The sequence below is a fragment of the Centroberyx affinis genome, unplaced genomic scaffold, assembly GCF_046629955.1.
Source record: "Centroberyx affinis isolate AG114_WGS23_722 - 3 ecotype Tasmania unplaced genomic scaffold, CSIRO-AGI_Caff_v1 ptg002635l_1, whole genome shotgun sequence".
Classification (NCBI taxonomy): domain Eukaryota; kingdom Metazoa; phylum Chordata; class Actinopteri; order Beryciformes; family Berycidae; genus Centroberyx; species Centroberyx affinis.
Genome location: NW_027280828.1, coordinates 148,448 through 166,125, shown reverse-complemented (window position 1 = coordinate 166,125; position 17,678 = coordinate 148,448). Strand labels below are relative to the sequence as shown.

The 17,678-nt window shown below is 40.9% G+C and overlaps 1 protein-coding gene across 2 annotated transcripts in view; it reads right to left on the bottom strand.

Moving 5' to 3' along the window:
- thoc2 (THO complex 2) overlaps positions 1–17,312 on the bottom strand; it is a 31,315-nt gene extending 14,003 nt beyond the window's left edge. The window contains exons 1-21 of one of the 2 annotated variants that reach the window (XM_071534874.1): positions 17,239–17,312; positions 13,332–13,386; positions 12,538–12,629; positions 11,718–11,769; positions 11,250–11,320; positions 10,902–11,023; positions 10,680–10,813; positions 10,261–10,421; positions 9,836–9,928; positions 9,060–9,215; positions 7,734–7,906; positions 7,293–7,488; positions 7,163–7,201; positions 6,839–6,969; positions 4,459–4,560; positions 3,447–3,531; positions 2,807–2,900; positions 2,611–2,691; positions 2,364–2,460; positions 761–878; positions 450–629 (exon numbers count right to left, since the gene is read on the bottom strand). In XM_071534874.1, coding sequence (XP_071390975.1) covers positions 450–629; positions 761–878; positions 2,364–2,460; positions 2,611–2,691; positions 2,807–2,900; positions 3,447–3,531; positions 4,459–4,560; positions 6,839–6,969; positions 7,163–7,201; positions 7,293–7,488; positions 7,734–7,906; positions 9,060–9,215; positions 9,836–9,928; positions 10,261–10,421; positions 10,680–10,813; positions 10,902–11,023; positions 11,250–11,320; positions 11,718–11,769; positions 12,538–12,627 — 2,175 coding nt within the window. In that variant the 5' untranslated portion in view covers positions 12,628–12,629; positions 13,332–13,386; positions 17,239–17,312. Of the gene's footprint in view, positions 1–449; positions 630–760; positions 879–2,363; positions 2,461–2,610; positions 2,692–2,806; positions 2,901–3,446; positions 3,532–4,458; positions 4,561–6,838; positions 6,970–7,162; positions 7,202–7,292; positions 7,489–7,733; positions 7,907–9,059; positions 9,216–9,835; positions 9,929–10,260; positions 10,422–10,679; positions 10,814–10,901; positions 11,024–11,249; positions 11,321–11,717; positions 11,770–12,537; positions 12,698–13,331; positions 13,387–17,238 lie in introns of both variants that reach the window. The other variant, XM_071534873.1, reaches the window with a different exon arrangement.
- Positions 17,313–17,678: the final 366 nt, after the last annotated feature.

Here is a 17,678-nt window from a genome sequence, read left to right as displayed (position 1 = left end):
CCAATACAGTTAAAGTGTGCCCTCATTGTAATTTCATCATATCAAAAATTGAGTAACCAATGCTTTACATAATGGTGAGCTGAATTTGTTTACAAGTACGCAGTTCAGGCTGACTTGAATTGGCTTCCAACAGCACTCATTGGCAGACGGAAATCCTGTTTTCTGATACAATGTCTGGGAAACTTTTACACACAGTCATCATTGTTACCTTGATGCTAATTTAATGATTAAAAAAATATGTTTTTTAGAGAGTATTAGATTTTCTTGGCGGCATTATAGGATCTATGAAGTAAATAATTTTCATTTCACAATCTCTGCTGAGGAAATAAAAATAACTTAAGATGCCAGGTGCAGATAGGAAAGTGACCCAGAAGAAGTGATAAGGACATTATCTGTCTGCTACATCATTTTAATGAAATAATGGAAAAATATGGAGGGAGGGTGTATACCTGGTCGTAGAGCTTGCCCACTAGTTTGAGGTGTTTCTCTCCGCCCTCTAAGAAAACCACGCCGTTGCGTTGCTGGGCCATTAGGAGACACAATGGCAGGGCCAATTCGTGGTCCAGCAGTGCATCCTTTAGACGCTGAGACGACTTCTTAGTGTTCCTGATCTGGCCGAAGTAGCCACCCTGCAGACACAACCACATCATCAATGACATGGACCTGAGGGCTGGCACAGCACTGGTCCAGGTCATGATGGGGATCTTGGAGATGCTTGTGAGACTGCATTAGGGAATGTTAACTGTACTAGGGTCTGTACCTCTGCTTTGAGTTGCTCCCCTCCAGTCATGGCCTCCAACTGCTCTAAGGTCATCTCATCCGTGATCTCGATGCCAGCCATTTTCTGCACCACCTCTTTCAGGATCAGCAGGTCAAAACTGGAAGGGGGGGAACATAGAAAGCAAAGTGCATTTTTGAACATGTGAAACAAACAAGCAATGATGGCTACAGGAGTACAGAAAGAGAGCAGAAAAGAACGACAGGTAACATTTTTACATGACAGAATGTCATTCCACGCGGTTTTAAAACCTCTGTAGGCCCGGGCTGATCTAGCGGATGTGTGATTCACCATTGGCTGATTACAGCCATTACAGAGAGAACAACTTTGTAATGATTCCCCCCTTTCTTCTAGAGCTGCCAAACCTCCCAGTCAGCAAAACACAAGTCCTCATTCTACATTCAGCTCTGTCCCCGCAGCCTTTCACAGGGGGACAACATTTAAGAACAACGGGATAGACATTTAAGAAAAAGTCAAGTATCTTTTATATTTTATAAAACCACCATTTATACCACATTTTGTGTTTTTAGCTGCAACCAGCAGCTTGTATAAGTCACTATGTCGGTAGCGTTGGGCTGTCGCTCCAAAACAAACAAACAAAAACAAAACTATCCAGTCTATGCACAATGCCTTCAGCATCACAGTAGACTTTGACCCAATAAGGACCAAATTTTACAGAGTGTGGCATGAGAGAGGTTTGTGCCACTTCAACATAAACAAAACGATTTCCATCTGAACAATTTGTTAGTTGGCTTTTATATCTAATTACGTGTCTCATGACTCTCATTTCTCAGAACATCATTTTAACATCCTGCTTTGACCAGAATCTCTGTTACAATGCTGTCATCTGCAGATTCAGGTAATTTACTAATGGTGACCGGAATTAAGTTCTGATTGGCCATATGACATTCTTTGATGTTTTCCTCTCGCTATTATCCCTCTGAACAACAGTTTTGCTCTTGCTGTTTTATTCAGAAGATATGTGCGCCAGAGTGCTCTAACCCTCTGCACTGACTTCAAGTGGTTTGGATGAATTACCTGGATTAAAGATCCTTGATGGGACTGGCCATGGCCTCCTCTTTAGTAATGATTTATCTCTCCGTAATAAAAAGTGGTAGAATTGCTTCCCTGGGAGATTTACTTCAACCCACAACTTTACTCAAGGTTTCATTCTCATTGGCAGTCGTTGCCATTTCTGTTGTACGGCCTGATATTCCAGCCTGAACTGCTGCTGCCATTTTGTATTTGTTTATGGGGTTTATCAAAGTTTATCTTTTTGAACTAAATATTGTTTATCCAAAAAGGGTTAGGGTTAGGTTAATCAAAGATATTCAAGGTAGCACGAAGAATGTGATTACTTGTCCAAAATCAATGGAAGTTTAAGACAGATTCTTGCTGGATACTGTGTAGTCACTCTTCTCCTGTTGCCTGTAGCTTGGTTGTAATGAGATTCACAACAGGCTGGAGACATGACTAACCCAGTGACTGCTTGGAGTTACACGCCAATGGGATTGGTTCTTTGACTCAGCATATCCTGCAAGCCAGTCATGATATGCCAGTGCCTTGCTGGTCTGGAGCTACTTACCTCTTTCCTGCTTTTAGCTGATTGGTCACATACTGAAGGAGGCCAGCCAACTCAATTGGGTATTTTCTGAAAACAGCTCCACACAGACTTGCCAGACCTTGGTAGAAAAGAGGAATTGCTACATGTCAGTGCATTATTCAAACATATCAAACATTACTGTTTTCATTTTGCATGCAACTGAATGATGTGATACTGCTGCACAGCAACGGCCCCCCTTTTTCATAAACTTCACTGTTAGGAAACATACTTTGAAGCCAAGAAGAGATGGTGGTGTCGTCATGCTTCATCTTCTCCTTCTCTGGGTTGGCCAGAGCCTCGATGATGCAATCTTAAGACAGAGTTAAGTGGAACAACCCAGCAAACCAGAGACAGCCCCCCCTACCCCACCCCAACACACACACACCACCCCCGTTATTGTCTGACTCTAAATCAGTGAAGGATACAGGCCAAGACGTCATAGTTGAGAGATGTGAGGTATTTCAAGGAGTCCACGACTGGACCAATTAGGTTGTCGTACCACTGGATCTGAGACAGGATCTGTGAGAGATACAACACTGTCTTAATCGCATAAAGTGATAAGACATCAACAACACAGCAATAATTACACAAACAAAGTCAAGAGGCAAAATGAGGTTCAGTGCACACCAGCACACACAGCCATCTTTAGCACATGCATCCGCACTTCCATATCTGCAGGCCAGGTGAACTCAATAACACAGAGGGCCACATTTAAAAATGCTGATGAAGTCGCAGGCAGAGACACACATGAAGAAAATGCTGAGCACCCTAAATGATGTTTTGATGCATCCTTTTCCAATTGCTGCGTGAGCAAGGCTTGTTTATATTAAATGCTGTAACACAGAGGTGTGTGGGGGGGTGGGGGGTGGGGGGTGGGGGGGTGACGGTGGTTGGGGTGCATTTGAGTCAGATACGAGGGACTTGGTTTTGACATGTGCTGTAGCACCTTGCTTATTTACCTATTCTCCTGCCAACATTTGCAATCAGTTTGGCTTTGTAGTTTACTGACATCATGGGACTAACACTAGTGTATGTTCAAGACCATAAAATAATAAGAACACTTACATAATCAAAAAGGATGGTGGGATTGCTATGGCTCAGCTTGCCAATCTGCCTTCCAGATGGTTTCACATTCTCTTTGGTCAATCGCCTGGGAAAAAGAAAGCAAGCAAGAAAGACAGGCAGCAGCAGATTAAAAACACAAGGAAGATGCAAAGAGTGGAAAGCAAACAGTCACTTCTGTAAGTCTCGCAGCAATTGGAAAACGTTTGTATGTTTGTCAGCTGATGATGAAAGCGTTCCTGTTGATGTCTACAACAGTGGAACGGTGTTAGAATAAATACTTGGCCAACATACACATTTGTATTCTGAGTCTTACTATTGATTAATATTGTCTGAGTTCAATCGTCCCTTCATACAGCTCAACTGAAATCAGTGAGAAAAAAACAACCAAAACATTTAACACTTGTCTGCATGCTTTTAATTTATCCAATCAAGTTCATGTGTGCTCCTGTCCTCCAAATTTGCTTTCACAGTGTGCACATGGAAACACTCAAGAAGAATCATATGTGAATTTGGGAAACAACAAAGCACTGTAACACATTAACAGTTCGCAGCACACAGACATGCTGGCACTAGAGATATACAAAGAAAATTTAACCAACAAGAAGTGGGTGATGCAGAGTCCTGGAGGGTCAGAATTGGGAAACCGGCCCACACCCTGTGTAATACAGTAAGTTAGCCAACTAGAAAGCTTGTTGTTTGCAGATGTTTGCAGCCTACACTATACTTAATACTTTTTAAAAGAAAAGTTGGCATGATGAAGAGAGGCATGATAAAAAATGGCAGAGAATAATGTTGTTGTGTTATGAAAAGAAATGAGAATTTCAGATTTCAGTTTGTTCTCTCAAAGACAACTTGGGAAGAACGTTCTCCACAAGGACACAAGTACTGACTTGGTGTTCTTGGATTTGAAACAGCGAAAGTTGACAAAAGATACCACATACAGGTATTAGACACCCTCAGAAAGATAGTATGTGACAAGTAATGATAAAGTGGGCATTGCAAAGTGACTTACTTCATAATGTATTTGGCCCTGTCCACAGTCTGAGCTTTGACCTTGACCAACAGTGGGTGGCTGGAATATGTCTCGTTCTTCCACTGCCCATATAACCGGTACCTGAGGGAGCAGAGACAGAGCACAGTTAGTAGAGGGTTTAGCTATGCAGCACCCAAAAACATCAATAGGACAATGCTGGGAGTAGGACTTAAAAATACAGTAGCAGAACCAGGTCTCCACAGCTCAAAATGGACCCTTGAGTAACATTCTTTCCCAGGAACAAAAATGACCCTTCACCTTTAAAGCTACAAAAGTGTCACCTTGACGCTGACCAAGACTAAGGGGGATCTCCTCCACCAATTTACAAGTTTTATCTACAAGCCACATCAGACTGCAGACCAGGATCTCCCTCACACACACAGACTCACGCAAATTAAAATAAGATGATTTCTTTTTATCTGGACCAGAAGACTGAGTTCTATTGAACTGATGTTGGACAATTGGTCACATTAGATAATTAAATACATTTTGTATCATGTTACCAAAAGGATCGGGAATTGCTTTCTCCCTTCTCTTTTTAGTTCTGTACACCTTTCTGGATAGAGCCGTGTAGCACCCAATAATGTAATAATTTCCTGAAAATGTAATAACGCCTGAAAATGTAATAAAACCCAATAATGTAATAACTTGACCAATAATGTAATAAAATGTCCTGACTGATATTGTAATAACATTTTTATCCCTAATTCTCATTTCCTTTTCATTCCAATATTCCTTTCCTTCTCATTTTATTTTCATTTCATTCTCATTGTATTTCAGTCTCATTTCATTATTCAACCTATAGTTTAGTGTTTTATTCTGGTTTATCATCTGTCCATATGTCACACATTTCACCCGTTTCATGTATTACATGGTTGGTTTGTTTGTCTGTCTAGTAGGGTGTTAATAAATATATTAATTCACTATAAAGAAATAAAGATATTCTCGACTCTGTAATTAAAAATCCACATACTCTCAGCGTGGGTTTTAAGAGAATGTATGAAAAATTGCCTTTTTGTGTTTTTGGATTTTTACTAGTCATAAGCGCCATGGGCTCATTCAAAGTAATCCTTGCCTAGTCAGCTAGTCACCTGAAGCATAATGTTAAAGTTTAATTGTGGCTATATGTGACTATTTGTCAGATGACAGTGGGGTGAGCGACTACCTCATTTGCTTTCAGCCTTTCAGTTTAATAAAAGGACTGCTCCTTCACGGTTGGCAGACTCTTGAAAATCAGATTTAGTAGCTTGTTGCGTATCATATTTCGAACAACAAATGTCACAAAATACCTAAACAGCCCTTAAGACTCAACAAATTCAGCACAAACAGCAACCCACTGTAAACACACTGACACAGCAGAGTTTCACTGTGCAGAGCTAGGCATAAATGAACTGCCTGTTCTCAATTCATATCATCAAATCAGTCCTTTGACACTCCAGACATGATTTATTGTAGAAGAGACTGAAATAATCAAATAATCTACAACATAGAGGTCTGTGCGGGCCTGTCTTTTTTTCCAAGACCGCTCACCACTGCTTTGCCTGCCGCATCACCCAGCACAATTTACTGCCTAACCTGCCTGCACCAGCAAGCCTTTGTACCATGCCCGCCCGCCGCATGTAAGGCCTCACCAATACTTTTCAGATACTGGTTCAGTTCATATTATTCACCAAAGTTTGTGAGCTGGCTGGCGTTTGGACACCAATCAGGGCCATTCACAGTGCTTAAAAACTGAGCTACCCAGCTGGGAAGCCGCATTAAACAAACGCACAATCAAATGACATGCGCAGACAGTTAATCTGAGCCGCAGGTCTGCCACGTTGTGTTGTAAAAGCATGCATCACAACCATGTTTTCAAACGCGTCGTAGCTTAGGGGGGAAAAAAAAGGAGCCGCAGGCCTGCCCACAGAACTCTGCTACAAAATATATTTTCAGTAACTAATGATGTTGCATTATTAGCTATGACAAGCTGACACTGACAACCAAAAGTAAAACAAAACCTTTGGAAGTGTCATTCCCACTGTTCTTCAGCAGTGTGCCAAAATATGCAAACAAAGGCTCTAAAAATAAAAACATTCTGCCACTGCTCAGGAGGAGAAAAAAATGTTTCTTAAATAACATACAGATAAATGCATTTTACACAGTTGAGGGCACTTTTAAGAGCTGAGCTTCATGAACACAGATTTCCTGTGTCCTACTCTTTTCTAGACAAACCAGTAAACACCTCCCTGGAGCACTGCCTGGGGGTTTGACTGACACACTGACAACTCAATTACACAGTGCCACACGTAGTGTGATAAATGTGTGGGTGTGTGCGCGACTGTGTGTGTGCGTGTGTGCATGCGCATGTATCTCTCACCTGTGTTGGTAGGGGAAGAGTTTGAAGAGGCCCCACAGTTCTTCAGACATGCAAGCATTGCACTCCATCAGAGAGAGAGAAGGGAGTAGCACCTGGTCTGCAATGCTCAGGAAACAACTCAACAGTGTCTCCTGTAATGTACATAGAGGTCATGAACATGAATACAGTCCTCATGGTCACACACACACTACAGAGATAACTTGACAGACCCATTAAAGCGAACCAGCAGAGTAAATTAAGGCACATTAATCCTTAAGCATTAATCTACAGCACTGTCCTACTGTCCAAGGCAGTTCTTGGGCCAAGTCAGTTTTTCGGACTTACCATTTTGTCTTTGACATCAGCTCTGCCATCACTTTGGTACTGAGAAGCAAAGAACAAAAAAAATGAGAGTCAAATACAAGTCAAAGTAAGATGTAGGTTAGGAATTCATGTAGTGATTATGGTGCTGTACCTCTTTCATGAAGCCCTTGCCCAGACGCACTATCTTGGCAAAGAGGATGGGATCGTGGGAGAGGTGCGGGCCCAGGTAGCAGAGCATGCTGAACGTGTCCCTGCGGAGGTCCTCGAAGCTCTCTGCAGGCCGAGGGGCCCTCTTGTTCCTCAGTGGACGCATCACACAGCTTCTAGCCCCTTTGGGGACGCCAGCTCTGCAAGGTACAGACCAGTGAGTCAGAGCCATAATATCTGCCAGGCATTTTTGCTTTGCTATTCGGTGTCATTTTCCATTTGTGCTTTATTGAAAGAATGCTGGAATGGAGAGGAGTCGGGGCACAGAGTTCGAGCTGTGTACACTCTGGCATGTCATTCTTTAATGTAAAAGGTACTTATGCATGTTTTTTTTTTGTTCTGGCTACACGCAGTAGGCACTAAGTGAATCTGGGGGAGTGGGCACCTTCGGTAGAGAGGCTCCACAGTCAGGTGCACCAGCTGGCACAGCGCCAGTGCAATGGCCTTGTGAGAAGTGGCATAGAAGGAAGGCATCTGGTCCATAATACTCTGGGCATGGTGCCAGTCTCCGATCCTGAGCAGCGCTTCCAACAGACCAAGCTTCTGGTTATCAGGTGGCTGTGGGCAGAGAAAAGAGCAGCAACTGAGAGTCTGTGTGTGTGTCAATATGCTGAAGCTTCAGTAAGACTCAATAAGGCAGTTAGAGCACAGCGGTGGCAGAACTGAGAGCTGTGGGGAGTACAGCCACCTTCACCATCGCTCTCCAATGGGATGACATTGCAACTAAATCCTTGCCATTAAGCTCCTAAGGCTCACAACGTGATTTAAGTTACTGAAATTAAATGTGGATACCTCAGGCAATGTTAATGGTAGAATCAAAATGATTTTATCAGAAGAACTTAACTATTCACAAGTACCAGAACTACTTGCATGAGGTCTGAAGTTGGGTGGCTGTAATTTCACATATTTCCTCCTAAACACACTCTGAGCTCCACTGGTATTTGGACTCAGTGTTTAATATTTGAATGCTTTTCTTATTTAGCCATAAAACTTCCCACAACTTTGCTATCACTTGAGTTTTCCTTATTTGTTCATCGACATTTGTCAAAAGAAGTAGTAGAAGTAGTAGAACAGTAGTGTCAATTTACTGCATGAAACTTCCTGGCAGTTGCCATTTGGAATGAAAACATGTTAAGGTTACCCATAAAAATGACAAGTGTAAAGTTGAATAAAAAAAAGATACTTTTGTATACAAACTTTTAACCAGCACTTGCTCTTTCATGGGTGTGGGCCAAGGTTCATGGGGAAAACTTAACCCTAACCCTAAATATTACAGAATTTAAAAAGGAAAACAGTGGTACTGTGGGGTCAATATTAAGGGAACCTTACACCAACTCAACTTCAGACAACTCTCCTCCAGAAAGTATTTGGCTTTTCTAGAATTCCATTTGGAAATGTCATAGCTGGCTGCTAACTGGCTGGCTACCTAAACCTCATCAGTTTCCAATGATGATTCTACATGTTGATTTGGTTTCAAGTGATGTAGAACACACATTTCTGTGCCGCTTGCTGCTCAGTGTTAGACTGCTAGACGTCCTCTGGCTCATCTATCACTCTCAACCCTCCCCTCCAACCTGACCGACAACATATCAGCAGACATGGGTGCAGCAACGTCTCCATTCCTCCAGAACAGCCTAACATCCAGGGATACATAACTAAACATTTGTGAAATAGGAGTATGGGAGAAAATGCAGAGATGCATCTCTGATACCTTCTCATTCTTCTCCTCCTCCTTCTCTTTGTCTTTTTCCTTGTCTTCACTTTTCTCTGAGGGCACCACGACCATGACCAGCTTGCGGGCGATCTGCTTGGCCTCTGAGATCTCTCGTTTGTGTTCCTCTACAATGGTGACATCCAGTGGCATGAGCTGGAATGACAGCAAGCAAGAACATACAGTAGATTTAGTCTTCAGTCTGGGGTCAGATTAGGGCTGGGCGATATGGACCAAAAATCATATCTCGGTATTTTTAGGCTGAATAGCGATACAAGATATATATCTCGGTATTTTCTACGAAGTGGGCTAAATAAAATGCAAAGACAGGGTTTCCTTCCCTGGTTTAGAACAGTCTGGTAAGTTCAGAAAATTACATCACTTTACTGTAATGCAGCCTTTAAAACCAGGAAAAGACAACACTTATGCCATATCACGATATTACGATATCCAAAATCTAAGACGATATCTAGTCTCATATCACGATATCGATATAATATCGATATAATATGGATATATCGCCCAGCCCTAGCTCAGATGCTATTATAGTGGCTTCATGTGTGACGTAGGGGGAAATACCACTAAATCTGTGTTCCACCCAAAAGATCTGATACTACAGCTTCCATGAAAAAGCTCAAACATTCTTTGAGTGCAAAGTGATTCTCGAACACATTTGTCAATGGAGCTTTAGCCGCTGTTGGAAGTAAATTCTCAAGTGGTATTCCCCTTTAACTAATGCAGCAAGTGGCTGGACTCTAGTGGTTCCTTTTCCTTACATGTGCGTAGAGATCTTCCAGCTCTATCAGGCTGTGGTGAAGCAGAGCAGCAGCAATGTGGTAAAGTGACTTGGGGGTTTCCTCATTGGGCTCCTGAAGAAAGACAGGAGAAAATAATCAAAGCATTATCATGGTTAACTGATGTGAGATTAAGAGCAACATAAAGCATGATTTATGCTATAATTCCAAACATAGAGCCTAAAGCCTTGTTCCCATTGTTTTCCGTTGTTCAAGCTATGTGGCAAAGGGGCTCGGTAAAAACAAAAACAAGCTCTTAAAAAGGCCAGCACACTACAATACCAAATTACACTAAAGCATTTTAAAATATAAAATACAAACAAGGTCATGCTTCTTAGTCAGGTAAAATCTGTGGAGAGATATTCTGGATTTCTTTGCCTTTTATTTCCCAGACTTGCTATTCTCACCTGGTAGAATTTGAACTTGAAGCCCAGGATGTGGCAAAGGGTGAGCGGCTCACACATGTAGGACTTGATGAGGGGCAGGAAGAACTCGTCTTGGTCCGATCGACCCTCGTACACCTCCAGGATGATGTCCAAAACACGATTAGGGTCCAGGTTGAAACATCCTGCAGGCAGAAGAAGTGGAAAAACTAAGCAGGACACAGAGCACCACTGGGAAACATCAGACAAGTGATACAATCCCCTTTGTACAGACTCAGACTTATCTGATCCAATATAATCAACTTAAAAAAAAAAGTTCCAGGCAAGTTAAAAACAAGTCTCACTTCAGATTTGCAACACTTCAGCCACAGGCACAGTCAGCAGCTTTCAGTGCTGTCACTCTGGAAATGATTCATGGAGAGGCAACAACAACTGTTTCATACCTATCAGGGACTTGATGCTCTCCAGGACAAGGTGGCTAGTGATGTTGCCTGAGAGGTCTTGGCCCAGCTCAGTGATTAGCTTGGCATAGCCCTCATTCTCCTCCCTCAGCAGGTTAAACTTCTGTTGCTTGTAACTGGCAAGAAAAAAATAGATTATACAAATTATTATGGGATTATGGGACACTGTAATTTAATTTTTACTGAACTGTACGCTCCACTTACAATAGCTTAGTCTTGATTTTTACAATCTTCTGGTTGAACTGATGGGCTTGCTTTATAAGTCCAAGAGATTCCAGGGTTTCTGGATCCAGCCTCTCTTTCAGAATGGCCTCTGGCACAAAAAACTAAAAACAAAAAGGGGGGAGGGGAGGTTATGAAACAAGTCTGTTTAGAAATATTCTGTTCAATACTCATCAGAATACAAAACTACAAACTTTTTTCTATTCAAGCCTGAAGTGAATGCAAAAATGTAAGTCTCACAGAAGAAAACAAATTACCAATGTAAAATACTACCAACCCATGATTTCTGGCATCAGTTTATAAGTTGCTGTTAATCAAGATGGTTCTTACCAAACATGCTCCCACCAACTGCGTGTAATGGTCACGTTTGTTTTTTTCTTCCAGTGCACCTGTCTCTATATCTGCGAAAAATGTAACAATGTAAATCAGTGTAACTGTGTGTATATATATGTATATGTATATATATATATATATATATATATATATATATATATATATATATATATATATATATATATATATATATATATATAATATAACTATCTGCAAATAGTAATGTATTGTGGGATTTGTTACATTATGTTTGAGTTACTTCAACAAACACATGTACATGCCTTGAATGAAATGCATATCACTCATCTATAAGTTTAATATTTTAGAGGACACATTTGACTGAAATGTGTTCTCTAATATTATTATGCAATTCATAGGTATACAACAAATTTAGACCCAACATTGCTCCAAAGAGGTACCAAACTTAATGTGCACGATAACAGCCCAACCCAAAGCAATATTTACCTAGTATACTGAAAACATCTGCTAAAATGGATGGCATGTCATCTCGGAGTTCCTGAAAATGAAACAAAAAGTTCAGAGAAAAGAATTTTTTAAGTTGGACAAATTTAATGGTGTGTACTAAATCCTTGGCACCACTCAGTTTTATCCAAGAAAACAATAAATGGAACAACCAGCTTTAAAAAAACATATTGTTGTCTTCCTGCAGTATTCTTTGCAGTGACACCCTAAAAGCAAAATTCTGGTGTCTAGGAGTTGATCTTGTTATTAACTTGGTGTAAGAAACAATATTTATATCTGGTAAAATAACCAAAACCTGCGCTAGCAGAGATGATTATAGTATACATGGTAAAATGTAATATTATAGACCAATAGGAGCAGTTTTCACTAAGAGTGAAATGCCACTGTCTGCAGCCAACCTTGCAATGATGAAATGTCATTTTAGTGGCAATATTTTTAAAATAAATTAAGCGTCATCTAGAAATTCTGTCATACTACATCCACAGACTGCTAGGTATAAACCAATATTCTCAAGTAACATCAAAATGTCCTTATGTGTGGATAAATATCGGTCCCTCCAAAAGAGTTTTGCAGCCATACAGTAACATGCAAATAATGATGTTATTATTTGTTGAATCAATTCTATGTAAGAAAAAATAAAAAGTGAGTTTATATATTTAGTTTTTACTGGGATAAGAAAGGAAATTGAAGGATTTGCGTCAGTTTTGTGTCAGTTTTTAAACACACAATGCAGAAATAGCCATCTTTAAATTGTTTTAACACTACAGAATACAAAAAAAAAAACATTGCTCAACACTCGTACCATCATGTCCCCAAGGACGCTAGCAGCAAGATCCAACTTCAGGTTCCCTTGAACAACCTGCCAGCAGAGCTCGTATAAGGCAGCCTGCATATCTGGAGAAGTAAATACACAAGACACAAGGAGACAGTTCATCTTCAGGCAAAAGCAACTTATGTTTAAACTACAAAGAGAACAGGATAACTCATATGTTTCATATGCCAATTTCTGTACTAATGTTTCATCATATCACAATTGCAAAATATCATAAATTCTCAATATAACCACAGCAGATGAAAAATACACTTAATTACCTGTACCCAATAGTGTTATTGATAAAATAAAGACCAATTCATATTTTCCTGTATATGTGATGTATAAATACATTAGAACCTCATTATTTGTCATCAAAACAAAAGCAATGCAAAAACATACTCATCAATTGTACAGAACCATTTGAATTTCATTGTTTATTCAATCATAAGCATCAATCATACTGCAAATTTTGACCAAACAGGATGTTCTGCAATGTGTCTGACATGCATGTTTCCTATTTTAAAAAAGCTGTCTCTTTGTTTCAGCTGACTTAATATCTCATTGGTTTGAATGACCTCTATGCCTAAAATGACTGAATCAGCAAAGATTAACTATAGTTGTAGCTAGGATATATATTTATGTAACAGGGAAGCTGAATCAAAGTAATACAGTCTTTCAAAAAGAACTAGAGATGTATGGCAGCAACGCCAAACGACCACTTATTATCTGCTTCCCTTCTTGGTAGTAGTGTTTCAGAAGAACTGAGGTCGTTTTAAACTTACCTCTAACCTCAGTGCCATGATTGTTTTCTCTGTAAGTTCCTTGCACAGCTGTACACTATGAGGTAAAGAGACAATATACTGGTCAGCAAAACTATTCACACATCAAAATCCACATCCTGGAAAGCTTATTAAATGTAACAATCAAAACAACTTCACAGTATTCTCTGTTTCTCTGTTACAGAGCTACATACAGCTGATACAATGATTGTCCAGCCATGAAAGACACTGCAACACTACTGGCCTCATAGGCTACATTTACATGCACACTAATATTCTCTTAATATTTTGGATACTTAAGTATTGCCATGTAAACACCATATTTCATTTACAATACCCCGGGATACCTGGGATATTCCAATATTATCCGAGCTACTGATGCATGTTAACATGTTTATCATGTTGGTTTTCACATTCTGCACAAGCTCAGTGTAGCTGTAACTAGTTTACTATACTAGTGAAGTCATTGGCTGGAGAACACAAATGGGTAGAAAGTTTATTAGAGGCTACACTGATACAGGGACATTGATGGGCCTGTATTAATGTACAATGTAAAGGCGCATAAAACAGCATATCTCGATTAAGACCTTAATCAGGGTATGAGCCAGTATCTAGTATACTGGCTGCGTAAACTTAGCCATTAGCCCTTCATTACTGCTGCTAACTCCAATCATATTTTAATTTGTAAATAGGGGTAGCCTATACTTTTTGATTTTCCTCACACTTCCTAGGCCCTTGCGCTGGCCCCAGGCTTTTGTAGATCCAGTGACTGTGTATTCAGGGCTTTGTTGTGACAGTGGCTGCTTGGTGTAGTAGCTAGCTAGTAAGTAGAAAGCTAAAAGAAATGATACGTAGGTTAGCTATTCATGAAAGAGGAACATGTCTGCAGTTTTGAATTGACCAACAAGGTCTATGGAGCCACAACAAATTTGAATATCAACTATTCAGCCAAGGTAGCAACAATATACCAAAACACAGGATGAGTTAAAGCAACAGTGTTATTGACAACTGTGACTCTGGGATGGAAGAGAAACTAAATTAACAGAGTCAGAGGGACACAAAACATTAAAACAGTGAAGAAAAACAAAGATATTGAAAAGACTGTTTTGCTATGTCAATTTCCTGGGAAACAAGTTCCATTTGGGAATCATAATGAAGGAAAGGAGTCTGCTAATTTGGGCATTATATGGAGCCTCTTTCCTTTTTGGATGAGTATAACAAGAATTTGCCTGGTTGCCTGTCCAACAACATGTTCAGGTAAAACAAACTTGCTAAATCACGGGAGAGGAAATAAAGATGATCAACAAAGTATTATTTGTTACCATTACAGTGGATAAAACAATGGATACCAGCAATGCAGCACAGCGGTGAATGGTACTCCAAGTTTAATGGTGTGCAGGCTACAGTGAGTAAGAAATTATACAACATTTTGTCACATCTTACTGGCCTGGCTACATTATTTTCCACGACCTCCAAAATGCAGCCAAATGCTTGCAGACATCTGCCAATGGCAACAGCAGGGAGGCACCAAAAAGAGGGCTTTGCACATCTAGACTGATCTCCAAACTGGAGACAGAGGTTTTGTGACACCGTTAAGGCGAGAGAGCAATTCACTGACATTTTAAAGTCCCCTGTGTGTGCAACAAGCACACCCAGGACATGGATAAAGGAACACTCTCCCACTTCATGAATAACAATTGCAAAACTTCCAGGAAACATTCCCCAATCTGGCTTTCTCCTGGCTGACAGAGAGCCAACCAAAGGCTTCTCTTTGACCAATAAAAACAAAGTTTAAAATCATATACAGCATGGTTGATTTCCATGTAAAGAGCCTGGCAGGCCAATTTCTTTTTCTTGACCAAAAACATAAAGCCCATAAACCGCCTTTACACACTGGCCTGTCTGTTTCTGACAGTCCCACTGTCTACTACCACAAATGAGAGATGTCAGATTGGGACAGACCCGCCTGTCCACAGTAGGATTTGAAATGTGAGAGATAATGATAATATAATAATAACGTGATACTTTATTGACAGGGAAACAGTCTTTTCACTTGCTGCCTGTGCATGGTCAGCTGTAGGACCTCATCCCTGGAGCTGGTTAGGGATTCAGTAGGGATTGCTGACATGGGGATTTAACCAAGATCCTCCGGGTGAAGGACGGCCTCACCACTCGCTGTGCCACCCTGCCACCCACACAGATGTACTCTATAACTCTGTAATTAGCTGTTTTAGTAAGAAGGGGAATGGATTTTGGATGTTAATGAACAGGGCCACTGATTTTTTTCCCCAGCAACGGATTTGTTAATCACTTGAGATGGTTGCTGGTTTGACTTAAAGTTTTGATTTGGCATTGTACAGCAGCTGAGATAGATGTGTGATGTATTACAGTCAGTGCCCTGGAGGAATCTGTATTTGGACCCTGTGACACAGTAGTAGAGGAACATAAGTGGATTATATAGTTATTATTGTAGGTTTATGACTATGACAAGTTGATAATTTGTTGCAACATTGGGTTATTTGAAGCAGTTCTTTGACAAAGCACTATAAAGCTATAAGCTATAGTGACATGTTTTATGTCTACGTCTGATTATGAATTAGCGTCTTAGTTGGTGAATCTCATTGAAGGCCTTTCTTAAAAATGCAAGGCCTAAAACGAATAAAGCAGCTAGCGTTGTAGATGAGTCTGGTAACCCGTACATCAGCACTGGGTTCAAGAAAATTAGTGAAAGCGTAAATCACACAATGCTTTTCCTTTCAAGCTTGATACTATACCCTTCTGCTCTCCATCTCAATTTCTAGATCTTGTTTCGGCACGAACACACCGTTAGCTCAGCGGTTAGCAACGTCACCTGGCGCAGCTGGGTTTAGCTAGCTTCCCTGCTGGCGCGATTAGTGGGTTTATTGTCTCTAGTTAAGTTGATGCTGGGTGTTGCGTATCTCTTGCCAGATACCACCCGTTAGTGCCAATGTACCTATCATTTATCTTGAAACGTACACGTATACGAACCACTGGCAAATATCTGCTGGACTGCACAATAAGCGGGCTAGCGTTAGCTGACAAGCCAATAGTCCTAGTTGTACCGTTGCGGCCGGAGACCCCGTGCCGCGGTGAAGATGGTCCGGTGCGGGGGGTACAAGACGTTTCGCGCGGAACAGCACGTTTAATGAGAAAATTATGTCAACTAGGGAATTAGTTAGTTTGAGCTACCGTGCCTAGCTATACGAAGGTCAATGAGGCAGTCGACCATGGCACCATCACAGATACAGCAACATTTAGTGTTGACCGTTTCCCTCCATTGCATTGCTACTACACAACGTTGGCCAACAACAGTGCCTATCTGTTTATTAGCCAACTGCTGGTGAGAGGTTTTGCTGAACAGCGAACGTTAACCACGGTTACTGCTCGCTGACATTAACGTTGACTTCACGTTAAAGCTAGCTCAGATCACCGCAGGAGAATGCGCCGACTGAATGCAATGAATGCTAGCCCGCTTAGCTTTGTTAGCCATCGTGTTTACAAATTAACGTTAGCTTGCTAACGTACTTGAATAAGTGCCTGGTGGAAGCGTTAGCTAGCTAAGGAAGCTAGGTTGCTAGCATGCAGGTGGCTACATTGTGGTAACGTGAACACTGCGGGATAACAAGTTAATTAACTGCATTCATAACGCTAACTAACTACACCGAATTACTTATTTTCCCTTAAGTGGAGTAATGACATGGCTAGCAACGCAGCAGGCCACTCGAGGTGTTTTTTAGCTACCTCTAATGTTAGCCCTAGCAAACTCACATTAGACTGCCGTTGGTTTGTAATGCTACGGAGATGCAGACAGAACTAAATAGCTACATCAATCAACGGCTCTTTAACCACTATAGCCCCCTGTACATTATTGCAGTATTGTGCTACTTACAACTCGTGTTTTCCTGATTTTTCCCAGTTTTTGATCCAATCACCAGGGAGGATAAGTGTCGCCATCTTCCATACACACAGCCCGGATGTCTAGTTCATCATGGCACACACAGGGTCAAATGTGGTAGTTAGCTTCTAGCTCACTGTTGCATCGTGGGACACTGATGGCTGTCTTTGACAAAAGCTTTGTTATTGGTACAGTTTGTGTACTCCGTGTTCTCGCTGTAATTTTATGAGCTGGAGTACATACTATGCGTTTGTAGAGCACACAGCGTAGACGGCTTTTTTTATTTGTAATAAAACAAATCCAATATTCTAATTATATGCAATTGTGTAACCTAAACAGTCTTCAATGCCCTGCCCATGCTGCACACTGCTGTAATATGGGGATCACAGCCATGAGCCCATTTGCAATGGCAAATATTTCAAGTGTCTGAATCT